This window comes from Coffea arabica, chromosome 8c (genome assembly GCF_036785885.1).
Source record: "Coffea arabica cultivar ET-39 chromosome 8c, Coffea Arabica ET-39 HiFi, whole genome shotgun sequence".
In the NCBI taxonomy this organism is placed as follows: domain Eukaryota; kingdom Viridiplantae; phylum Streptophyta; class Magnoliopsida; order Gentianales; family Rubiaceae; genus Coffea; species Coffea arabica.
Window position 1 is genome coordinate 25,693,607 of NC_092325.1, and position 27,142 is coordinate 25,720,748.

At 35.2% G+C, this 27,142-nt stretch overlaps 1 protein-coding gene across 2 annotated transcripts; it reads right to left on the reverse strand.

Annotated features, from left to right (window-relative positions):
• Positions 1 to 18,032: 18,032 nt before the first annotated feature.
• Positions 18,033 to 23,235, reverse strand: LOC113707023 (uncharacterized). Of its 2 annotated transcripts, XM_027229180.2 has the most exons (6): positions 23,054 to 23,235; positions 20,018 to 21,233; positions 19,832 to 19,882; positions 19,653 to 19,751; positions 19,242 to 19,406; positions 18,033 to 18,414 (listed from the first exon to the last, which is right to left on the reverse strand). In XM_027229180.2, exons 2-6 carry the CDS (start codon positions 21,206 to 21,208, stop codon positions 18,265 to 18,267), a joined length of 1,656 nt encoding a protein of 551 aa, XP_027084981.1. In that variant the 5' UTR covers positions 21,209 to 21,233; positions 23,054 to 23,235; the 3' UTR covers positions 18,033 to 18,264. The 2 variants fall into 2 exon arrangements, with proteins under 2 accessions (XP_027084981.1, XP_071919097.1); XM_072062996.1 differs by lacking the exon at positions 23,054 to 23,235 and having other exon boundaries at positions 20,018 to 22,444.
• Positions 23,236 to 27,142: the final 3,907 nt, after the last annotated feature.

Sequence of the window (27,142 nt, forward strand, 5' to 3'; positions counted from 1 at the left end):
GAACTTGTTGTTGTGTGTGTACCTTTGGGTTGGAATGAGGAAATCATGAAGCCATGACGGCTGGAAAAGTAAGCAAATTTAGGGGAAGTGCTGTCCGAACTTTTAAAGGATTTGTTTGCATTGAGTTTGTGATCTAAGACTTGGGTTTGAGCAAGGCAATGATACATGATGGATGATTTCTGAGCCATTGAGGTGAGTGACCTCAAACTATTTTTAAAGTTATTTATGAACCGTTTTTTTTTATTATTTACCTTTAAACTGTTTCCAATGTTACTTTTGAACTGTTTTCTTGCATATCATGCGTGCTTGCATATAAGTGTTCCTTGTTTGTTATATCACTTGATTTATTGGCTTGTTATTATTGATTGATAATATGTTAAGTGCTTTCAATGATTGTTAAAACGAGTTTTCTAGGCGAGTGTGTACTTTATCGCACTCGACCTAAATAAATATGAAATTTTCAATGATTAATGATTAAATGCTAGTTGCGCATGAATGTAAGCCGTTTGGCTGAATTGGGCCCTGCCCTTCGTTACCGATCGACTCGAGCCAGAAGCGGACTCGGTCGGGCGATATGGTGACCCTGGGTGAATTTGGTATACTCGAGTATTACCTTGTAGTCCGGCTACGTCCGGATGGGTGGAGACCGGCCAACGTCCGGAAAAAAAAAAAGATGAACGAGGGATTATTTATAAAAAAATGAACGTATCCTTTTCATGAATATTACTATCGCTTTCCATTGTAAATGTTTCTTGAATTATTGATACTCCATATTTACTATTTTGTAAATGTTGTAGTTGTTTCTGGACTTATCATTTGATTTATGACATCATTGATATATGACATCATTGAAATGAACTATTGTGAAACCGATTTGATTACTGATTTTACTGGTTACTCGCTGAGCTTCTAGCTCACCCCAAAACTATTTTATTCCCCTCCACAGGGCTCAAAGTGAAGGAAGGCTTGTAGTACTTATTCACGTGGTTGGATGGCATATATCTTGTATAATTTGGATTTGGAATCATTTTATGTATAGTTGAGAATTGTTTCCGCTTCGCTTATGACATGTAAATATTGGAGATTTATATTGTAATATTTGAGGTTTATTCTTGTAATTCATTTGAGCACTGTAGTGAACGACTGAGTTCCGGCGAGAGCTGGGCAGGCGACCCGCCAAACCCTCTGGTTCGCCTTAGGGGGAGGTGGGGTCGTCACAAAAGTAAGTGAAAATTTGGGTCCTCACATCCTCCCTTCCTTAAGAAGAATTTCGCCCTCGAAATTCACATTTAGGATAATATCATACTCCTTATTTTCTAGGTCCACTAGATCTGCCAAAATTCACACTTTGTATAATTTGCACCAACAATTAAATACTGATTCCTCGTAGGAGTCCAACCTCCAAGTCTAGGGCAAGCAATCACACTTTACTTATACCATTCATGAAACTAGGGTTTGCACAAAAATAATTATTAAAATCACACAAGGGGGGAAAACTCAATAGGTACCTAACAAGGTTGATCCATTATAACACTGGTAGGTCTAATCTTCTTGTTCATTTCCGACTCATATCCAACACTAGGATCCCATTGAATTACATAAGACCATCCATCAATCTTTCCTTCCGTGATCCCTCATCTTTCTCAGGAGTGCGGGGTTACCTAAACTCACGCTCACGATCCTTTCCTCGTCCTTGTCGAACCATACTTAATATAAGTCTATGGTCGTAAGAAAAAGAATAATTAGGCATAAAAGAACTCAATGCATATACAAGTTGCCAAAAACATTTAGAATTAAAGTATGATTCTTTACATATACCAAAAGTCATAGTGGGAGTTGGGAGATCACAAAACAAGCCAAATATGTCAAATGTAGGACATAGGCAACTAAGTGCCACAAAACATAGGGGTATATGCAGGCAAAATACAAAAGACCTCACGGTGTGCACTACCCCTACCAGCCTAGGCAGGATCGAAAGAAGTAAAATCATAAACCTAGTTAGGGACAAAACTAGAAGAATTCACGATACCAAACCACATCATTCGAATAATTACAACTTCCAAATTCATCCGAAGCCTAAGCTACTTTCTAAGTTCCTAACTTAAATATTCCAATGAATACAAGTTTTTTCACTAAATTCAAGATGAAAGTTCTTATACAGGCTGGGGTAATAGGCCAAACCAAAAGGAGTACAAAAGATGTCTCATTTTCAAGTTTAAAGTGGAGTCCAAAATTGTTCAAATGGTTCAACTTTTCTCCCGAAATTTCGGCAAGCAAAATAGTGGAGGAAGCATTAGATGGCCATTTAAAATCTATAATCTTGACTCACCTTCAACCTAACTCGAAGTTTAAAGTCTTATAGTATTGTGTGAGTAAAATGGTATTACAACACCAAGAAACTTTTGAAATCAAAGTCGTTTTAAGTTCTCAACTTAAGAACAAGTTAAAGAGGTGGAATCACCTTTTGAGTAGAGTCCCCAAGACAATAAATCATAAACGTATAAGGATTTAACTCCAACAAAAATAAAACACTAGTATTCAACATCACTCTAATTAGGCATAACACTTCAATATTGCTCCCTAAAACATCAAGCACCAAGATCACACTGCACTTAATACACAATCAAATCCCACAACCCGGCATCATAAACTTTTAAGTTTATGATACAATACAAAGATCTGAAACCTAAGCTCTGATACCAACTGTGACGCCCCCACTTCTCCCTAAGGCGAACCAAAAAGTATCCGCGGGACGCCTATTCAGCTCTCGTTAGGATTCAGTACAATTCCAGTTCGAGCTTATTATCAATAATAACTAATAAGACAATACGAAGTAAGAAAGAGAAGTCGGTTCCATATATAAATATCCAATCTCAACCACAAGTTTGAAATACATCCACTTTCCAAAATATACAACTTCCCAAAAGATGTCTAGACAAAACATTTCAAAATTCTAGTCAAAAGTGCCATCAAGTAGGCTTCCCCATAATTCCTTCCATCTCAACTCCTGTTAAGAAAGACAAATCAATGGTGTGACCGAATGCTCGTGAGGTCAAGAAAACATGCAAAACACGTAGTTCAAATAACAATATCATTTAAGCGAGAAAGAAAGCTGTAACATTCAAGCAATTCACAATTTTCAATTCAACACATTCAATGAGGATACAGGAGCTCTCAAGAGCTAATTTCCACTTGCTTTGCCAAAATTCAATCCAATACCTCCTCGTGATGACACTTCGTCACCCGGGTAGGTAATTAAGTCCGTAGAACTTCACTTACTCCATTTATGGTCCTGAGTCGACATGAGAGGTACCTCCCACCCGAATCGGTGTGGTACATGCTATCGTTTAGGGAATCGATTATACGTTTATGGTTCTGAGTCGACATAAGAGGTACCTCTTACTCGAATCGGTGTGGTACATACTATCACTCAGTGGTCGATGAGACATCGCTCCAATTCACTTATATTTTGTTTATGATCTTGAGTCGATATGAGAGGTACCTCCCCCCGAATCGGTGTGGTACATGCTATTCGCTCAAAGCTCACGAGTTAAACATATTCATGTACAATTACCAATCATTGTTTATGGTTCTGAGACGACATGAGAGGTACCTCCCACCCGAATCGGTGTGGGCCATGCTATCATTCCGAGAATCAATTATAGCACTGAAACGGTATGAGAGGTACCTCCCACCTAAATTGGCGTGGTACATGCTATCCGTTCAGAGCTCACGAGTTAAACATATTCATGTACAATTACCAATCATTGTTTATAGTTCTAAGTCGACATGAGAGGTACCTCCCACCCGAATCGGTGTGGTACATGCTTCCGCTCAGAGCTCACGAGTTAAATGTGTTCATGTACAATTACCAATCATATGTATTCAGGTCTTAAGTACCACATAGTTCAAAGAGAGAGAGGACAAGGGCGTCCCCACGAGTAAAATATGATTTGTCGATAAGATTTACTTCGATCGACGTCGAGTTAACAAAAATGTAATTTGCAATGGCAATACTTCACTTAATTCACATAGCAATTCACTTCACACAATTTGAATATCAATTCACATAGCACAATTTAATTGTAGCATCACTTAAGGGAGAACGAGTGTGATAAAGTACGCACTCGTCTCAACAATTCCATAATACTCAATTAACAATTAAAAGCATTTATCGACAATTCATGCACTTAACACTCACCAAATCACAACAAGGGAGTAAGTGCAAAAGATCTTTAATGATCTGCTTCAAGATTCTCTTCAAGACCTTCTTGATCGCCTGAAGAAAAACGACCAACAATCACCCACACACATTTTCACAAATTCTTTGTTAAATAAGGAAGAATGCACACAATCTTTAAAATTCAAATCAATGTCCTTATAGGAGCTTCACTTTATCAAAAATCAATATTCAAAAGTGAGAATTTTAAAGTTACTAAAGAAACTCGTATTCCCCACGAAATCGGGTTCAAAACAATATACCAATATCAAGATAAGAAGTCAAGTTCCCAAAATTTCATTTTCTAAGAAATCGGCAAATTTCAGTTTTGCGCGTCAAACTTAGAAAAATCAGATCTTGCACTCAGTAGGTCTAAAATTGAAAAACTTAGTGTCGTTGGAAACTTGGTTCAAAGTACTAAAAATTCGTAGAAGAAACTTTTGCAAGATTCTAAACGAAAGACATTCAAATTTCAACTTAAAGTGGCTGATATAAGCATACAATACAGTTTCGATCATGTTTTTCGGCAAACTTTGGAAATTTGGCAAAATTCACAGAAAGTGAAATAGCCTCTGAAATTCATAACACAACTTGGTTTTAAACACAACAAATGGAACTAGATTCGGAGTTTTGAGCATCAAGATATAGCAGCTCCAAGTTGGCCAAAATCAAAGACAGTTCAGTAAATTTTCCAGATTTGAAAACAAATTTTGGGATTTCAGTTGGGTATTGAAATGGTCTTAGAATAACACCGAATTTGGTACATTTCGACTTCCATTTGAGGACTGTTCCTTTACCAAATTTCATTTAAAAACTCGTACGGGAAAGTAGTTAACAAAACTACCAAAGTTCAAGAAATTTCCAAGACAAATCTGTCTTCTTGTTTTCTTTTCCTTTTTCAAACATTTTGCACCATGAAATCGGTCCCATTTTGGTTTATTTGTGAAACCAAGGTCCAAAAAATATTTCAAAAACAATTGATAGTTGGTTGACATCAAAATTTTCAAAGCAAAGCATCTAACAAACAACCAAATCAGTTGGCCAGCAAAAAGTAGGGTTTTCCAGCTTTGCTGTAGTTTACAAATTGTACCATATCTCACTCAATACAACTTGGAATTGAGAATGGTCAGTGGCGTTGAAAACCAGAATCATAAGGCTACATTTCATCAGAACTAGTCATTTTGAAAATCAGTTCATAGGTAGTTCAAATTCAAGCCACAAAACGCAACTTACCACTATCATTTGAACAGAACAGCAGAACAGAACAGGAAATTTGGTGAATCACTACAGATCACTTAGTTCGAACTAGATGGTGCATTGTATACCATTAGAAACCTACAAATGTCTAGTTCAAATGCCATAAACGGTACTTGATTTCGACATCTGTACAAAAAGATATGTTCGATGAAATGGACACTGTTCAAACTGTCCGAACACAATTTCCAGATTTGATTAAATTTCGAAATTTCATGTTTTGCTCAACCAATTCAAATGATTTTTGGCAAAAACTTTCTACACACAATATACCACATATATACATCAGTTTCACAGTCATTTGAGTATCAAAAATTCGAAATAAAGGCACGGCAAAAACAGGACAGATTCGGCCATCACCCAAATGCAATCTTCCTTCGATTTTTCCGTCGTTTCTAACCATAATCTTTTCATCTACACACATAGCAACCACAATCAAGCATTTACACCTCAAGCCCGCTACCTAGAGGTCACCACAAGACCGCTAGCCTAACATTTAAAGCAATAAAAGTAGATTCCTCAAGTCATCTACCTAATCCATGCTTAGGGTAGCAAACCCTTACAAATAAAGCTCCAATCTTTGAAGAAAATGGAAAGTTTCATTGATGGATGAAGACTACCTCTTAGCTTGTGATGAAACCAGAAATTTGGACTGAAATTCTTCCAAGAAAACCGCAATAAGGTGTCTTCCTCAAAGCTTAAGTTGCTCTCCAAGTGATGTGGAGGTTGTGTAATGATTTGTGGAGGATTTGGAACAAGAATGGTGTAAATGAAGAGAGCTCTTTTTCTTCTTCTTCCTTTGCTGTTTTCAGCCGAGCTTCAAGAGAGAGAAGAGAGATGTTTGTGTATTGTGAAGCTTCTTGGAGAAGCTTGGGTGATTTGTGGCCAAGATTCCTCCAAAAGTCAACTAGGAATAGTGCTCGCGCGCGCATTTCATATCCGTTTTCTCTCGGGTTTGTTTAGTAGTCTAGTATTGATTTCTTAAATCTCCACTTAGCCGCTCCGGCTCAATCTACGCGAACTTCCAACTCGCACGCGATAAAGCGAAACTTAAAAGAAATTCTTGTAACGATAATATAATTAACTAACTCTAGGGTAAATAATTATAAAAATAACTATTTTAAGAATAAAACATGAGTCCTCAAATCTCCAAGACTATTGCACTCTCGAATCAAATATTTATCTCGAAAAACGTGTATTTGTTATTTCTCTCTAAATGAGCTGTAGAAAAATTAAATTTGCTAACCGTTTTAAAAATGTAAGCGAGACATTGTTTCATGTAAATGGATTTAAAATGGTTGAAATAAATTATTCGGAGAAAACGGGTGAATAAATATTTAAATAAGCCAGTGAAATAGAATTAAAGTAAGAAAAAATTTGGGTCCTCACACTACAAGCACCTGGAGTAATTTTCATAGCTTGTTTTACTAAGGTGGAGAATCCCTTAGCACAAATGAGAAAAAAGGTAGGGAGATAAAGGATCTCAATGCTTAAGTCCTCTAGTAGGTTTAATGATTTTCCCCCATTAATGTTAATCGAATAGGTAACACTAGTGATACACACCATGATCCAGTGAATCCACCTATTACAAAATCCCATTTTTTCCATAACTTTTGTTAAAAAGATCCACTCAACCCTGTCATAAGCCTTAAACATATCTAATTTGATATCCATATAACCATCTTTCCCAGTTCTCTTATTCTTTAGGAAATGAATGCTTTTATGTGGAATCAGAATATTATCTAGAAACTATCTTCCAGGAGCAAAAGCAGATTGGAAGGACTAATGTAGAGATGAAGCACTTATTTGAATCTGTTGATCAAAACTTTGGATATGATTTTCTAAAGGACATTACATAGACTTATAGGTCTGAATTCAATAATCATGGAAGGGGATTCAACTTTGGGAATTAAGCTTATCAGTCTCTCATTAACAGATTTGAGTAAATGACAAGAATGGAAAAAGCTCTGAACAGCACTAATTACATCTACTTTAATCACAGACCAGAATTTTTTAAAAATATAAGTGACATAACGTCTGGTCCCAAAGACTTGTTGAGATGCATTGAGAAGACTGCCTAACTGATTTCTTGCTCTGTCATTGGTTTAGTCAAATTGCTATTCATCTCAGAAGTTATAGTCTGTGGGATTGCATCCAAAATCTCGTTAAAGCTTTGAGCATCATCGTAGTGAAGATTTGCTGAAAGTAATTCACAATTTCTTATTTTGTCTCCTCCTCATCACAACACCATTCCCCATCTCTCTTCCTCAAAATGCTGATTCTATTCTTCCTACTTTTGCTGGCCACACTTGCATGAAAGAAGCTGGTGTTTTTGCCTCTTTCTTTGAGCCATTTGACCCTAGCTTTTTGGCTCCATTAGATCTCCTCTTGTTTATAAGCTTCACTTAGCCTTTTAGTTAACCCTACCACATGAATCCTTTTCCCTCTAATATTACTCTCCTTTATCGCTTTAATTTCTCTTTTAATCTGGCTTATCAATTTCCTGGCATTGTTATTTAGCGTTTTGTTCCAGTTAAGAAGGGTCATTTTGCACTTTCTGATCTTGCTTTGGACCGTGAATAGTCTGGATCCTCTCTATTCCCCTTCCCAAGCTTCCCTCACAATTTCTCCTATGTCCTTGTGTTGTAGCCATCTTTTATCAACCATAGACCTCTTTTTCCATTTGTTTCCCTAAGGTTTAGCATCCAGGATCAAAATACAATGGTTAGAAGCTTCATTTTCAATATGTATACATTTAGCCTAATGGATAATTTCAGAAACCTCCCGTGAGGTTTCTGACAATTTTACTAGCCTCCCCTAAAGTTTATAAAATTACATAAACCTCCCCTGAGGTTAAGGTTTGATAACAAAATTAGTCGAGTTAGAAAAAGTAACATTAAAAAGTACCTTAAGGAGAGAGATAAAATTTTTATTCCTTAAATACCCCTTATGCATGTATATAAGTTGTATTAGTAAAAGAACAAAAATAATTAAAAGTTAGAAACAATTAATACACACATTTCACCACTTAAAAAATTCACGTTTAATAAATTAGATAACACAAATGAGTAACAAAACTATAAATGATCACAAGATTCAACAAAATTGAATATTCATCTCTTTTGACATGATGTTTGCTATAATTCTTGTAATAGAATAAATTTTTGAATTTTGCCTTTCTTTTCCCTCCTTTCTCCATTAGGTATATCAATTGATGTTATTTTGTAAATACAAGTCATCGTTCATTATTAAAGAAATTTTAATAGTTATTTTCATTAATTACTTACTAATAGTTAATTAGCACTCTAATTACTTAATCATTAGATATTTAGTAAAGGAGAATAGAGGGAAAAGGAAGATAAAATTCAAAAATTGTTTCTGTTCAAAATCACAAGAATCATAGCAAATATCATGTCAAAAGAGATGACTAGTATGTTTTGTTGAATCTTGTGATCATTAGTGTAGTTTTGTTACTTATTTGTGTTGTTTAATTTATTATATGTGATCTTTTTGAATGGTGAAATGTATGTATTAATAGTTTTAACTTTTATTTATTTTTATTCTTTTACTAATACAACTTATATACATGCATAAGGGGTATTTATGGAATAAAAGTTTCATTTTTCTCCTCAAAGTACTTTTTTAATGTTACTTTTTCATCTCTCTCCTTAAAATACTTTTTTTTTAAAAAAAAGTTTCATCTCTCTCCTTAATTGGACTAATTTGTTATCAAAACCTTAATCTCATGGAAGGTTTGTGCAATTTTACAAACATCAGAGGAGAGTAGTGAAATTATCCCTGAACTTGTCCCTGAAATTTTACAAACTCTGAGGTTTTTGAAATTATCCCTTAGCCTTATCCACCTTATCAAGCCATTTCTTAGTTCCAAGAATTCTATCAATTCTCTCTTTTATCTCTCATCTGTCCCAATTATTACATCATGTCCAAGGCACCCCTTTAGACCCTACATCAATGAAATCATTAGTGCTTATGAAAAATTTAAAATCCTTAAAGCTTATATCAGGCCTAATTCTTCCTCTTCTCTTATATATAAGAAGTTACACCCGTGTTATGATTAGTTGTACTAGCAACCAAAGTTTGGTTAGTAGTGCAAAAAAAATAAGCATTCGTACAAATCATGTTTTGGTAAAAAAAGAGTGGTAAAATGATTTTTAAGCGATCTAAAAGAAATTGCTTAACAGGTTTAATAGTGTGTGGATCATAAAAAACAAATAGATGAAGTGGTGAACAAATACTTGAATTCCATTTCGTTCAAAATTCTTTCCAGCTAGACAAAAAGATTGAAGTGTAAATTATTTATTTCTTTTATGTAGAAGACCTTTTAATTTTTGAGATGTTTATAATTTCGATACCAATTTGTTTTATCAATACAAGTGAAATATTTAGTCAACTAGTAACATCTTACACGCCCTGAAAACTTTCGAACGTGTAAAATTTGTTCAACAGAACAGAAATGATGTTTACTTTATAGAGGTATAGAAAAATACAAATGTTAATCATATTTTAAATGTAAACAATTTTCAAAGAATTATCAACATCTTAACTCTCCTATCCTATCTTTTACCCTGCCATCTAAATTTCTACTAAGAAACTGAGATGGCTTGTAAAAAGAAACAAAATAATTCTTCATAAAAGTGAGGAACGGATAGTGTTTACCATCTTAAAGTCGGAACTACTCTAAGAACGCGCAACAATTAACCTGCAATTAAAATAAATTGTTTGAATTTGAGAAAAGAAATGCAATTCTTTCTTTCTGCTTAGCGTTGGCTTACTTAATCTAGTAATTAATTGAAGGCATGATAGTCATGATGACAATGGCGAACTTGCTTTACATATTACTAGGAGAAGTTCACCGTGCGAAAAATGCCCAATTATACCCATTTAATTTGCAAATTATTATATTGCGAATATGAATGACAAACAAAATATTTAGAGTTATGTTCTTAGGAAGCATATAATTAGTTTTAAATTGTAAAAATATGAAATTCAAAAAATGAAAGTTATAATGCAATGCCTTTAAAAAATGTAATAAGACATAAGAAATACATGATTAAAACATATAAAACTTAGCCATTGATCCAATATACAAATTATGTTACGCTGTCCACAACATTTACAAATGAAATCTCATTCTTAAAAAAGCATCTACATAGACATATTTGCATTAGTTAACATAATTGAAAACTCTTTCTCATCATATCTCGTCTTTTGAGTTTTTGAGGAAAGCAACCTCACAATTTCTGCACAGTTTTGCTGCTAGAGAGGTTTTAAAGCATTGTGGAATAAGACAAATCAAAAGAAAAATAAAATCATCCAAAAAGCACCAAGGATATGCATTATAAAGGAACCTCTTTTTTTTTTTTTCTTTTTGTTTTTGGGTACATTGAAAGAGGTCATAACCTCTTAAACAGAAACAAAATAGGATATGCAACAACTAACACGTAAGCTTCCAACAAATCTCACATCTCTACGAGAATGTCATCAAGAACTTGTAACTCTAATGGACCATAGATGCTGCTGCGCTTGGCCAACCAATTTGCATATTGATTGCATTCCCTTCAAATATGACTCAGTTAGCAGTCCCAGCTCCTTTGCTTTAACTCTCATATCTGAATAAGAAGATTGTGATCTGGTGAGTTAAACTTTTTACTAAAGCTGCTACTACTGCCCTAGCCGGAACAACTAAAGAAAGGAAGGAATTTGTTGGGCATGCAAGAAAAAGACCAATCAAATGGATCTACATATATTGTGCAACAGTAAGGGCATAGATGACTGGAAACATATCTTTCACATCATGCAAGTCAATCTCACAACTATCATTTGGAGCAGTCCCATGACCACCATGCACCGCTTAGTTGTTTCAAAAGATGCAAGCTAAATTACTAAATGAAAATAAGAGGTTTACCACATGCAAAAAACTCGCCAATGGTTTCCAAACAATATTTGCTTTCAGTTTCGACATTATGTACAACTAAAAACTAATTAAATTTAAGTGCAAACATCTGTTCCAAATTCCAACTTGGCACGTTTTCTGTATAGGAGAGCAAAAGAATCAAGAAGATTTCTCAATAAAGCAAGGATAAAAGAAAGTTTCTGAAAATTTTCAACTTAACTTTGATGCTCTTAGCCAAAGGACAACAACACATCAGCAAAATCCACTGAAATAAAATATAGAAGAAACTTTTTCATGAAAGGGAGAGGAAGGAGAGAATATGATTGACCTTTAGAAGAAGAAGGAAGAGAAGAAGATAGCAACAAAGGAAGAATGAAGTAGAAGGCAAGACAACATTGAAAAGGAAAAAAACGAGAAGAAAAGATCTGTCTAGAGCAAGCTATAACCTTGTAAGCAACTCATAAACAAAGATAGGATATGAAGTAATTTTCTTTTATACTGCACGTTGGCTAATATTTACAGCCTCAAAACCAGCCAGAATTCCTCAAATTTAAACAAGTCGGTATCTTATTATTTTCTTCATTAGTAAAAAGAAAACATATAATAACATACTTTTCCATTCCAATCAAATTAATGCAAGGCAAACCACAAAGCAGTCAAGTAATCTGAATTTTCATTATAAACTAAGCAGCCAATATTGAATAGTAAAGCTACAAGTTAGGTTGACACAACTACACAAGCAAATGCCATAATGAGCTTCAGGAGAAACAGAAAGAGACTCGCATGAGAAATTTACGAAGCACTGACAATTATTAGGTTGATACAATTATGGAGAAAGTCAGGGAATGAAATCTGTGAAATCCTTGCTATCAATACATTTTTAAGGAATTCAATCAGACACTCATAATATTATGCAGTAATAATCAGCCTTCGAATTGCAGTAACATTTTTAAGGGAAAACATGACTAACAATTAGCCTTTGAATTGCAGTAATAATTATAATAGTAATAACTATTCTATGCTCAATCGAAAATGCATTTTAAGCATCCAATCAAACTGTTAGTCCTCTTTTACATCATTCATTTAGTAAAATATTTGATCTAAAAGCCTAGAGAATCAGCACAAACTACAAGGTGAGAAAACAGATATATGTCTGGAAAAAAATGAAGCAATATCGATTGATCTCTTTCAACTATTTCTTCATTTTGATAATTATTTGCCTTTTCTTCAACATCCACAGCTTCTAGAGGAATAACTTACATTGTTTAAAAAAAAAAACCTCAATATATGGCTATCAAGGACTATATTAGAATGATGGGCAAAAAACCTCAGCGGCCATTAAACTATTGGCGGGATCATGTTTTGGCCATCAAACTATTTTTTGCCAATAATTGGCCCCTAAACAATTTAATCCGTAAACCCGTGACCATTTCGTCGTTAATTGCTCTTAAGTTCTGAAATTAGCATTACACGTGGCAATGCCCGAGGGCAATTTTGTCTAGCAACTATGCGACCTTCTTCTCCCCTGAATTTCTTTCCTCAAACAATCACCGAATGGAACATTATGTGGAGGAAAAAATATGGACTCAATTGGGAGCCCCAAATCTTCAACCACAAATCAAAGATATTAGGAAGGCCGTATTTTTCCACAGGGATCTGAGCACTATTTTTCCATTTCCAAAAGTAATGTTCCGCTAATAACAGTATGCATATTAAGAAGAGCCGTACCAGTCCAAGATTATCAGCTAATACATCCAGCACTTGCTCAGCTCCGTCGCATCCGGCTGCTATGTGCAGAGGCGTCCAGCCCCCAGGGCCTTTGACATCAGTCTAAATACATAGCAGATTGGACTGACCTAGGGCAGGGACAAGGCTATAAGCGGGACTGTGACCCGATGCGAGAGGCAGAAAGAGTAGCCCCTCATTCAGGTGATCCGGCCACGCGACAGTCCGGCCACGCGAAAAGCATCCAAAACAATTCTCCAGTCTGGGAACTGGGCAGAAGAAAGAATACCAGCCTTCCCCGACCTATGACCATGACCACTCATTTCTTGTGGGTAAGCTTAGCGCGCCCCCCGATCCGGGCTGACTCTCTCCTTCTAGTTCCCCTCCCGCATTCTGGTATCTTAGGAGGGCTTCAACCATGGACCTACAATTTTGTCGAACAGCTCTATGGAGCAACCCATTTTCCAGCAGTGCATCTTCAATTGAAGAGCGCTTTTCTTCACCCATGAGTTTGTTGACCAGAACATTCAAAGCATCTAGACCACTGCACACCAGTCATGTTCGACTGAGAACTCTATAAGCCATCTGAAACGCTGGAAGGGAAATGTATCCAAGTTGGGATCTTGAAGACCCAATCTAAACTTCAACTTACTTCTACGGAGGAGCCAACCAATTTCATGTATGAAGTCCAGAGCTTGTTTGAGGAAAGAAATTCAGGGGAGAAGAAGGTCGCATAGTTGTTGGACAAAATTGTCCTCCCATTTTGCCACGTGTATAGCTGATTTCATAGATTAAAAGCAATTATCGATCAAATGGTGACGAATTTATTGATTAAGTTGTTTAGTGGCCAATTATTGACAAAAAATAGTTCGATGGCCAAAACATGATCCCACCAATATTTTAATGGCCGCTGAGGTTTTTTGCCCTAGAATGATTGATAAATTGAGCATGGAAAATGATAGAACATGACTATAACGCATAACAATTATGAGAAAAGATATCCACCCCAAGAATAATTCAATCTGAACCTCCCAGCTTCACATATGATTCAGATGCATAACAATTTGTGTTGAGAAGGAAATAGTAAAAAAAATAAAAGAAATTGGTAAAATTAACAATTTCAACACCCGCCAGAAACTTCATGAAAACCACTAAATAGCACATAAATCAGAAATTTGAAATTCAAAGTTAAGGTAATCTAGAAACATGACTGCAAAATAAAAAGAAAAGACAATAACCTGAAAAGCTAAATCTTTCTCCTCCTTTGAGTATTTCCTTGTGATTTTCCTCAACCTATCAAATAGGCAGCAATCTAAGATTATGAGGAGCAGCAAAACTAAAGAAGCAAGCCAGAAATTAAAAGGTTAAGAAATGAAAAGGAAGCAGAAACTTGAAGGTCCAATCTAATGTAAAATTGGAAAAATGACAGGGAAATAAATCAAAAAAAATTCACAACCTGAAAAGTTAAATTTTTTTCTCCTTTCAGTAGATATTCCTTTCATTTTTTCAAACTGTTTTCACAGTTGAATACTATAACGTTGAGATACCAAGAACCATACACTACATACACTAAAAAAAATGACTTCACCAATAATGACTAACCATAGAAAAAAGGGCTTTAAAAATCTCATTTGGCAAATTCACATACAAAGGAAATAAAAGCACAAGTAAGATATTGTCAATAATATTTAAAAACCCTAAAAAAGTATAAACAAACAATTATTATCAGATCAAACTTGGCTGTTTTATCTTACAATTACTACAAGCAGAATTGACTACTATTGTAGGCAATGAACCATATAGTTCAATTGTCAACTCTGCTTTACCCAACTTGCTCACAAACACTTCTAGAACAAAGGCCATGTAATTAAATGATAATGCTCAAAATGTAAAAGCATTTGCTAAAAAATTGATCTTCTAGTTTTTAAAACATTAATGAGATGTTATCAAGATTAAGATGCAAAGAAGAAAAGTAAGTTTGTAAAATCTACCCATTAAATTGGTGAAACAAAATGTGCAACCTAACCATGTTATGATAATAACCAAAGTAATAGGCTCTTTGAAGAGCTAAGGGAACTGGAAAAAAAAGGAAGAACAGGCCAGAAAAGAAATTGCCCCAGTCCAAATCATCATTCAAGAGTAGAAAGGCAAAAAAAATTATAAGGCACAACTATTCAATATGTTATTTTTAACTTTCACAAGCAAATGTACATGTATCTATTCTAACTTCCTAACCTTCAACCAGCACCTTCTTGTTAAGGAAAACAATCTCTTCATAGAATCAAATAAACAAAAGAATGCAATTAGGAGATAATCTAAATATGTTAACTTTCCTATCAACAAATAAATTTAAGATTTTAGGGAAGGGGAAAAAATTCTGTTATTCAAGGAAAAAAAAACCCCGAAGAATACAATATCAGTCTGTTTACCACCATGTATGCATTATCTTCAACGAATGTCGCACTAGGAGTTATTAAGTGGTGATTTTTTTTTTATGGCATTCATTGTAAAGAAATTGCACATGAGCCACTGTAAATGAATCATTCTTTTTCGTAGGACCAATAATTAAAATAAGAAAGTAAACTATGAACCAAAAGGCAAATACATTAATAGATTGAAACTGCATATAAGCAAGCTAACAAATATATTTCAAGTCAAATATTAAATAATCCACAATAAATGAAAATTTCTTATTAAAAAATTCAGAGACTACAAAATTACAAGAATCTCACGGTAAAAGAAACATTAAGTAAACAACAGTACATCAAAAGACTAAACATACCTCATTAAGGTGAAAAAGGCTAAACATAGAACAAACTTAAGTAGCCTTAAAGCTAGTGAGCAGCTTCCCTCCTATCACTACCAGCAATAAGCTTAACACAAAATACCTATTAAAAACACCAGATCAGTTTTGGATACTCAAAAAAACCCAAAAAGAAAAAAAATTGCAATCATGGGCTCTGAACCAAGCATAAGCCCTGCATACATAAAAATCTTTCCATCTTGTACAGGATGATGGCACATAAACATTAAGAAACAATATCATTTTCCATTGAATGCATTCTGCACAGAATATTTGAAATAAAGAAATGGAGGAAGAAGTTAAACTCTGAAACCCAGACAACAAATTGAACAAAAGGTGAGATGGCTAAAAAAAAAAATCACAGTTAAGAGTTTGGCCAAATATACACGGTTTTGGCGGTCACTTTTTCCTCACTGTGTAACAGAATTTCTTGCACTGCACAAATGTAATTTGGGAGCAAGGACTTTTTGGAATTTGATACACCAGACATGGTAAGCTCAACAAAAAAACTCAATATTGCACTGAAGCAAATTACAGCATAAAAATTTTTGGTTCCCCAGCAAAACTCAGACACCCATAAGCCATTTTAGCAGTAAGTGTTAACCGCACTTGTAAATGCAAGTACACCACTCTATGCATACTGTAAATACAAAGTCACAACTACTGCAATTGAAAAGTAATGACAAAGGACATCTATTCCAAGCACAATTCAAACAGGATCTCCCAGTACCATATACAACTTGGCTGCATAACCATCCATGTTAAGAAGGCAATAGTAAAGATAAAAGGCAAAACTAAGAAATAATACCTATAGCTACTTTATGAAAACCAATGAATAGAATATAACTTGAAAGCTGAATTTCAGGTGATCTGCAAAGATACTTGGGGAAAAAAAAGATCACAACCTAAAAAAGTTAAATCTATCTCTTCTTGTGAATTTTTCTTGCGTTTTTCCTCAATCTACTAAACAGAAATCAAAATATGACATAAATGCAAAATAAGACTATTAGCAGCAGCAAAACTAAATAACTAAACAAGAAATTAAAACATTTAATCTTCAATGGAAAAGCCGAAAAAAAAACAGAAGGAAGCAGAAACTTGAAGGTCCAGTTTAGCGTAAAATTAGAAAAAAGGCTGGAAAATAAACTACAGAAAAATTCAAACCTTGAAAAGTTAAATCATTTTTTCTTCTTCCCTTCGACTTTTCTTCCATTTTTCCCTCAATCTATTTGAAGAAAAACGAGATCCCTATCTGCCCAATAGATAGCAGAAATGAGATCGTTAACAGCAGCAAAACTAAAGCACTAAACAAGAGATCCAAAATCAGAAACTTTTCTTACAAAAAAAAAAAAACAAAAGTTTGAAGGCCAGAGTAAAATTGGAAAATGTCTGAAAAATAAATTAAAGAAAATCGCACAACCTGGAAAGTTGATTCTTTTTCTCCTCCTCGTGGACTGAGTGGACTTTCAATCCATTGTCCTCAATCTATGAGAAACAAAATGTGATTGTGAGTAACTGCAAATTGAAGAAAACAAAGAAAGAAACAAAAACTAAACAAAAAAACATCAAGTGCCTTCTTTGTTTTCTTCTTATTGTTGATTAACAAAGAAAAGAAGAAAGAAAACATGTAGATGACTGACAGACCTGGTCATTGTTTCAGAGAGGGAGAGCAGGAGAGGAAGAGTCTTCGTCTGAGGCTTGAGGGAGACCGAGATAGAGAAAGCGAGATGGGAAGCAGTGGTAAACATCCGTCATAGTACCTTCTTTTTTTTTTTTTTTTTTTTTTTTTTTTTTTAAGGCACAATGGAATCCAAAGTAAACTCACTTGCACAGACTTTTGGACGAACACTCTCTAGCCAATAACCATAGGCCACATCACCAACACAAGCACCTCTTTTGAGCCATGGCATTCGCTCTTTTATATATATGTTAATGACAATATCATTTTAACCAACACGTTATGAAACACCTATACTTTATTACACAATCATTAAACGAGTCTTTGATATCTCTACGAGCTTTGATACTTCAGCACCAGGTCTATCATATTTTAACAATATCACCACCCAATTAACCATTTTAGATCACATGTGTCCTTAGTATAAACACCAAATCGCTTAGATATTGAAGCAGATGAGCTAAAATTTTATTGAAAAGAAAAATCTAGAATTCGTTACAGAGCCAATGACCTGTAGTTATTGCTTACTAAACTGAATGTAGCGAAGAAGTATTAATATCAGAAGAAAAAAATAATGAGAAAAAGGAGGAGGTGCAAAAGCATGACCAGACTGTAATCTGTACATGGGTATGCTATTTAGCATCCTTATACTATTTGGCACTTGAGCCTGCCTAGGACGACAAAGAAGACTGGGATGTTGCAGCTGAAGCCTTGCAAATGGGACACCAATTCTTCAACTGCAACCACTGCTGTATACATGCCACGTGATAACCATGTTCACATCCCAGTTTCCCAATTTCATCTCCAACTGCATACTCTTCCTGCAAAGTAGATGCTTTTCATCAATGTTTCTGAGTGTGCATGGAAAGAATTCAAGTATAACCAATAGATGGGAAACAATTCTAGCAAATCAAGAAAATCATCCACCATAGGAAAACACAGATGAGGCATCAGATATTCTGCAGGCATTCAAATAGGCCTAATTCTAAACCAGGAAACTTGTAGCATTATCAAATTTGTTGTGAGCTATTTATCCATCATTGTTGGAACAATCGAGAATAATGCATCACAGAGAACTGGTTTCACCCAGTGCCAATCTCAATAAATTATACATAATATGCACAACCAAATTGATGCAGCTGAAACAGAAGGCTCATTGTCATCATCAGCTAAGTTGAATTTGAAGCAAATTTACTGAGGTTCACCCAGAAGAGACACAGGCAAGCATGCACACACATTTAAGTCTTCACAATAAACATTCTCTTTATTCATCTTTGGCCTTCCTTTCTTTTCTTCCTTTTTTCCTTTTTTTTTTTGGTGGGGGGGGGGGGGAGGTGGAGTACCGCATATGTCCGATTTATATTCTGGTCCGTTTCTTAGGGAATTCATTTTTTTTTTTTTTTTTTAAAAAAAAAAAAAAAAACCTACTTCCACTAGATCTCTTTTTAGAAATACTTGCCAACTTAATCCAAGCTTACCTTAAAATCTCTCATCTAGGATGAGCACTGATGGTAATTCTATGCTAAAGTTAGGCTGCTTCCATTTTGAGGGCCAACAACTTTTTTAACGGTAACTATAATTCCAATCAAAGCACATCCAAACCAAAAGCATAATTTCTAAAGCATATATTTGGTAATGAGGACACCACCTGGCAAATACTGCATTTAGTATCAGCTTCATCCTCACTACATCCAGAGGCCCCAACATCTACCGTAGCAGTCTGGTACATGCTTTTCGTGATGCATTTAGCAAATGCCTCTTCCGAGAGTGCTGTGCTCACAGTACCCATCCTCTCCTCTAAAGCAAGTAATTCCTGTCAAAAAGGAATACAAAAATAGTCGAGAAGTACGAAAAGAGGGCATTGTACATCAGCAGCACCAATTTTATAGCCAAGAAACAAATGAGAAAACTTTCATGAGTAACAAAAAAATGCTGATTTAAAAATCAATTGTTATAAATTCAAGTTCGTACGATCTGGTTAGCCAGAAAAGGAATAAAAAGTAGTTAGAACAATATTGTACTCAGTGATTCCAATCTATTGCATCTTATGATAGCCTACCTCATATGACATGTTATCAATATCTAATCTCATATCTCTGTGCTGGTCGTAGAAGCTCAGGTGGCCAAGAAATAAATCGTTCTCCAAAGCAAGTAATTGCTGAGTCAAATGGATAAGAAGTAAAGTCAACATACAAATGCCAATCTGCACAAATCATAAAGTTACCAAAGATTGAGTACCTCATAGTTCAGCTCTTCATCCTGCCCAATTCTCTCAAGAGCTAATAGTACCTGCACCAACAAAATAATACAAGTTACACAAAATTGCCAAGGCAAGATCAAGAAAACAGAACTGAAGTATTGAGTTCTCTGTTAATCACATAAGTGACAAAGGAGTGTAGTTCTTCAGATGAACCAGAGAAGTACCTCAGCAACTCCATTCAGGTTATGTCGCCGGAAAGCATGAGTAATACCATGCTCTGTGGGCATCAAGGACATTATACCAGTTCCATTGCCACCAGTTCTCGCAGATAGTCCACAGGAGCTTGAAGCATTTGAAGAACCTTCTATGGAAGATTGATGTGATAAACTATGTAAATTAGCACTATTAGGAGTTTCAGGTCTAGATAATTGTGCAATACTGCTACTGGATTCACTGGTTAATAAAGCATTTCTGTTGTCAATATTTGAAAGCCCGATCCTAGTATTTGAGTTCAATGCCCTCCGAGTCCTCAGAGATGCAGTGCGAGAATCACTATTTGAAACCCAGCTTCTACCATGTCTTGAGCCAGTGACAGAAATTCCTGTATTGGAGGCGGCGACATGTCCATCTTCAGAACAAGCCATGTTACCTCTTTTTCCGGAAGAAGATGCACCAATTTGTCCTTCAGGACTTCTTTTTCTTAAAACATCCCTCTTAACCTTAGATTCTGAGGCTGAGCCACCTTGTGGGATAACATCAGATATGGAGTTGCATCTTAAATTTCTCAAACCATACCAACCCCCATTGTACTTCCTAGTCCCTGAAGCTATACTATTTGATGTAGAAATAACAGATGTAACAGAGGGACCAGGAAGAGGCTTTTGACAGCCAGATGGAGGCTTGTGACGAATTATTCTATGAGATTTATTATTTGATCCTGTGGTCAAACTCCCTACTTCTGTCAGTGTGACTTTACCAGCACTTGAATCTTGTAAATCAGGCTGATGTACTGTGTGATTCCTACTTACTAAAGGGATGTGTTCTGCAACAGCTGGCTCATAATGAACACCACAAGATTCTGCAGAATCATTGTCTAAGTTAGACGAAAATTTCCTATAAGAATCAGAATCATGTCGTGATTTTCTTCCATTAGTAATTGGAAAACAAGTCCTTGAGGAGCTCCCAGTGATCTGCTTGCCATTTGAAGAATGACAGGAAGGCCTTGAATTTTTGTATTTCTCAGCACAATTACTTTGATTACTCTTTCCATATTTAAGTCTTCCATTGCATCCAATACGATTGCAAAATTCAGCATTTTGATCTCTTTTATCAATGGCATCCCTGGAAACAAGACTAGATCCTTTTTTGGGGACAACCGCCCCAACTCTGTGTCTCCTACCAGAAAACTCATCCATCTTACCTTACTATCTACCCTTATTCCTGTATGAGCAATAACATATTGAAGAAGTCAAGACCTTCATATAGGTTTGACATCTAAATTAACATAAAACCAGCTCCCTTACAAGCGAAAAGAGATTATTGAAAAAAAAAAAAAAAATTGTAGTTGAACAGCATTTAGACAAGTATTAAAACAATGAATCGTGGTTAACCAGTTTACCAATGACAAAGATAGCAGCAATTAATTCCAGCAAAGTTAAGCTTCAAATTATCGAGTAACAAAAACTAATGTACTCTATAAGTAGATTCCAGATTAAGTTCAGGAAGCAAGCATCTCATATAAGAAACTGGAAGTAATTATGTACACTCAGAGAAATTCCTGTTATAATAAACATGAGAAGTCATATTCAATAGAAGGGAAAACATAATGATAAGCATCACTCATCTTCAAGAGGGGAGCAACATTGAAACAAAAAAGACAGGCAGAAATGCCAATGGTGGGAAAAATTCACATAGTATTATTGCTCAAGAAATCAGTTTAGCCAATGATATATTGTGGTTCACATGACATTCTTGGGTATTCATAGGCACCTAGAGGAAAGTTCTGGATAAAGACCCCAATCAGACATAAAACGATAATTATCATTAATTAGCTAAATTCTTTTCCTACATTAGTAACAGCCAAATTACCATAAAGGAGCAGGAAAACTCAACTCATAAATTGCATCCTAGTTGTGGTTTTACTGCCTAATAACTGTGGGGAGGGAAGGCAATTCCACATCACTAGAATAAGATAGTAGGGCTGAGCATGTAAATGAGGTACGTAAACAACAAGGGAATCCATCTTCCATTAAGGTAAGCCAGAGTTCAGGTAACATAAAGGCTCACTGGAGATCTATTCTTACGATAGCAACAGCACAGATCAAAGCAACACGGCAACTAACAGTACTTATATATACAAAAGGCAAGATCTCCTCCAAATGAATTGAAGAGCTTAAACACAAGAAATTCCTGTAGAACACACAGATATGGAAATCATACAGCAACCTTCATTTTCCTCAAACAAGTAGATAGATGCAGTTTCCGGAAAAAGAAAGTTGCAGACAAATATCACGTAATACACAAACAAAAGTGGCTTATTAGAGAACACCTCCATTACGATTAGTAATCATATGATTATAGATACTCAAATACAAAAGCAAGTCATATAACAATCAGCATACTGCAAATGCTGTTCAATTGAATGACGAAACCTGTAAAGGACAGAAAAAATGAAACGAAAAGAAAAAAAAAAAAAAAGGATGGTCAAAGTACAAACTTTCCACAAAATATGGCATCAAAAGCTCTTGATTATAAACAGAAAAAGTTTCCCACCAATTTACTCTTTAACTAAAGCAAATAAAGTTGGCTTCTCTAAAATCATCCTATTACCAACTTATTCAACAGAAAACCAAGTAACCCACATATGTTGCATTAAAACATCAACCATCAAATAACAATCAAGACAAAAACCAAATAAAAAAATCAAACAAACGAAAAATTCGTATCTTCATAGGCCAATCTTCAAGTAAACATTACTAAAGAAATCAATTAACAGAACTAACTCATAACGATCAATCCATTCCAACTTTATTTGATGGAAAAGAATAATTTAACAATACAGACTAAGGACTAGATTCTTTTCCCGTTTTGCTCATCAGAAACCCAAATACAAAACAAAATTTCACATACGAACGAAGACAAACAGAGCAAACCCATATCAGAACACCCAATAAAAACCCAATTGTAGCTGCCAAAAATTGGTACCGGGTCTTTACTGGTTAATCATCTGAATAAAAAATAACAAACTTTTCGTTCTCTACCTTTCTTGTTATGAACTTATGATCACTGAACACTATGGCAAGAGGAGAAGGCCTTTTTTTAGCGTTTTATTAGAGAGAAAGAAAGGGAATAAAAGATAGGAAAGAAACGTGTTGAGTATGCAACGATCCGTCCTCCAAGGCTAGAGGAAGGCTACTACTCTTTTAAAAGGAGAACCAGAAGAAAGAAGTCGTAGTTATAGCTAGGTATATAATTGAGCCGAGTTGACCTCGAGTATTGATATATTCATGCTCGACTCAATCTATAAATAACTTGACTCGAGTTCGATCAAATCGAAAAATCTCAAACTCGAGATTGACTTGAGGAAATTTTTAAAAGCTCGAGACTCGACTCGATAAGGCTCAACCTTTAGTCAAGCCTTATCGAGCCGAGTAATCAAGTTTTTTGACTCGATACCTTACTTGTAAATTCAATATAAACTATACTCATAACGGTCATTTTATAATTATAATACATATATATTATTTAAATTATATGGCTCGACGAGTAGCTCGTCGAGTCACGAGCTGCAAAATTCTGACTCGAACTCGACTCGAATGTGTACTCGAGTAGCTCGAGACTCGGCTCAAACTCAGTTTGACTGAGTTCAAGCTAAGCCATTGACCAAGCTACTCGCGAGCTACTCATGAGTAGCTCGGCTCGTTTACATCCCTAGTCATAACCCGAGTTAATTGTAATATACCCCTTGAAATATCACAGGTTTGTATTTTATGCCATGAAATATTAACTCTATACGCATTATGTAAAAACAGTGTGCCACTTGGTTCAACTGGCAAGGCTAGTAGAAGTTCGGATTCAATTTTACATCCAACAGCCGCTTATCAACATATATAGAATAAGAGCCAAGGAGTGGTTTAGGTATAAAGTTTTCGTCGGCCCTCGTGCTGGTCACATGCTCTTTAGCTGAGTTTCGTGGTACGATGGCATTTTGTATTATGGCTGCTGAATATGTTCTTCTAACCCTTAGTCACACTCAAGCTTTGAGGCGCCGTCTCTCATCTCCTCCTTTCCTTTTCCTCTCTATTTTCTTTCTCCATTCCTCTAGGGTTAGATACACATCTTCTCCTCAAACTCTCTCCGTTCCTTTCCTCTTCCTCTCTTTCTCTCTCCTGCTCTTGTTCGTATTTATTCTGCATCTCCCAACCTCTGAAACTTTTCTCTTCGGAATCTCTTCAAGCTTCTAAACAACCTCTAGACGATCGAAGATCCACACAAGTGTAGATTAGTAGTTCATTTTGGAATATTATTACTTGATTCAATGCCACCCCTGATTTTGTTTCTCTTAACTTTTGCCAGTGATTTTCCTTTTTTCGTTTGATTTTACTTTTCTTGTTGGCTTGTGAAGGCCACCAAATTTCTCATTTTCTCTTAAATGTGCTTTGATTGAGGTTTTCAGTGAAACATATGGGTCTTAGCAGAACAGAAACATTAACATGATGATTTTATCATGGCTATAACAAATCCTGGAATCATCTTGTAAAAGCAAAATTTGTTGTCCATGGGATTGACTACAAAGGCTGTGGAAGGTCGTTGGCTTATCATGATGTATTTGGCATTTCTTTATTTGATTGAGCTTTTCTTTTTGTAGAATCTTCTAGGAATTTAGTAAGAAATATAAATCTGGTTGTTCTTTTAGCTTTTGGATGGAAAGATATGGCTTCTGAAGTATCTTTTGTGTGTACACCCAAAATGTGTCATATAATTTCTTTAGCTGATTGGTGAAGTCTAAATTTTGATTGGGATTTTTTTTTTGGGTTGATTTATGCTATTTTTCTCGCCTCCAAGATTTCTGGCCTATGACTAGATTCTTTTCAAATTACAATTGTGCAAGTAATGCCCTGTTTTGCTAAAGTTGGGTAAGAATTGAAGAATACCACAGTAATAATGGTGGAGTAGAGTGAAGTTTTCAATACTCTAGGGGTAGAGAAGCAGACAAGAAAAAGAGCTTTTTGATGCCCTTCGATAACAACTTGAGTAAGCTTTCAAGTTTACTTTTTGTTTTGTATGCCTTTTTATGCTTTTAAGACTCAAATTCGATTAAAATTTGATCCAGTAGTTTGAGTTGCTTACTGTTGTTACATGTACCTAAGGTTTATTAGAGCTTCAAAAGCTGTGGTATTGTTGCTCTTTTGGATTTTGAGTAATTATGGTCTTCAATTTTATAACACTAATTTTTCATGGCTCGATTTGAAAGTCGCTTAAAACCCGTTAAAGATACCTACTTTGCAGACGTTGTTCATAGGATTAGCATACATTTGAAGTATTTATCAAGATGTGAAAGAATTCATTTATCTTTTTCTATGAAGTGCGCTTGATTTTCTATAACTCTGTATGTTTGTGTCTGCCTATGCATTGGAAAAAAAAGGAAATATATGGTACCTTGGTTGTTCTAAGTATGTCTTCAACTGCGGTGAATTAAATGCTATAGGTTCTTAGGGCTACGAGCTTGGATTTTGGTTGTCTTAGTAGCAGAGTATATTAGCCTCTATATTTCACTCCAGGCAGAGAGTAGAATGGAATCATATCAGATTGATATAGGGTACAAGAGAAGTATTCTTTACTTGATGTCATGGTGCTTCCTATAAACAAATATGAGATACTGTCAGAAGAGAAAACTTCTGAAAGAAGGCAAAAACAATCAATTATGGAGAAAGATATTGGAATGATTTTAAGTAGTTGTCTTTGTGCTACTCATGATTGAGGTTGGAAAGGAAAACTTTCATGGTGGGGACAGAGGATGTTGAATGGGTTTGTACTTGCATTCGACTTTATAGTAGCGAATAATGTTAGGAAGCATGAAGTATGTCTTCAATACTTTTAAATTGTGCAAAGGGCTTCTATGTGCTTGTTAGCCTGGGATTTAAGTTGGTCTTTTAACTTACAAAGAAATAATTGCTTTTACCAGTTTTTATCTTTCCAAATACAAATTGATAATCTTTTTATTTATTTCATTCACTACCTTAATTTTTTTTTTCAAATGCCTATGATGTTTGGTTCCTACACTTGTAGATCCTTTCAAAATTTGCAGATCCAAAGCTACATAAAAAGAAAGCACCTGTTATGACTATCACACTGGTATAACTATTTGCTTCCACTTTAAATTATAGTAGTAGCTAGAGTATTACTTGTTTCATTTGTTTGCCTCCACTTGGAAAGATAGTCCTTTTGTCATTTGGATTCTGAAGGTCTAAAGCATCCAAGTATATTTGGCTCATATTGATGAAGAAATTCTGTACAAAAACCTAAAAATTAGAGCTTGGAGTTTAGGAACATGCAACTTGATCACAAAGATGGGAGTATTTTAATCATGATCTATTTGTACTTGGTTGCTAAAGTTTAGTGTCTTGTTCTATTGCTAGATTCTAGCAATCAAACACGTTGGTAAAAATCATTAAGTTGATAGAAATCAAACAATTTTGGACATTGTTTACAAATCTCTTTCTTTTTTATGTTCTAGATTTTGGCTCTTCTTCCAATTGGATTTGTAGTTTTCTTGGTTCAATTGGCCAGCATCCTTGTTACAGGCACTGGCATCGACCCTGCAAGAAGTCTTGGTGTAGCCATCATCTTTAATAGAGACCTTGGATTAAATGATCATGTATCTGAGCCTATAATGATTGTGTCTTCATTTTCCCGGTATCTATTCATATTTTTAGCTAAATAACTATTTTCTCTCTGGTTTTCAGTGGTCTTCTAGGTTAGACCCTTCATTGGAGCTGCTCTTGCTGCAGTGTATCATTAGATTGTGATCAAGGCCATTCCTTATAAGAGCCAGGCTTAAAAGGGATCAAATTTTTTGGCCTTTTAGTGATCCTCATCTTGTTATCTATACATTTACTAAATGGACAAAGATATCATCTATCAATTTTTCTTCTTTTGTTGTTCTCTTCTTTCTCTGTTCGGTCAAATGTTTGTATAAATAATCAGTGTATGCTGTACTGAAGCATGTTCCAATTTTAACCTTTGAATGAAGGATTCTTCTTTTGTCAATTCAATTTATATTTTCATATTGTGGTATAATCATTCTGGCCAACAGGGTATTTTGTTATTTGGGCTTAGGTATATTTGCT

Coding starts and splice junctions, on each gene's coding strand:
- LOC113707023 (XM_027229180.2), bottom strand. CDS start 21,208: ATGGATGAGTTTTCTGGTAGGAGACACAGAGTTGGGGCGGTTGTCCCC. Junction 19,752..19,831: donor ATGAAGAGCTGAACTATGAG/GTACTCAATCTT, acceptor CATTTGACTCAG/CAATTACTTGCTTTGGAGAA. Junction 19,407..19,652: donor TTGATAACATGTCATATGAG/GTAGGCTATCAT, acceptor CCTTTTTGACAG/GAATTACTTGCTTTAGAGGA.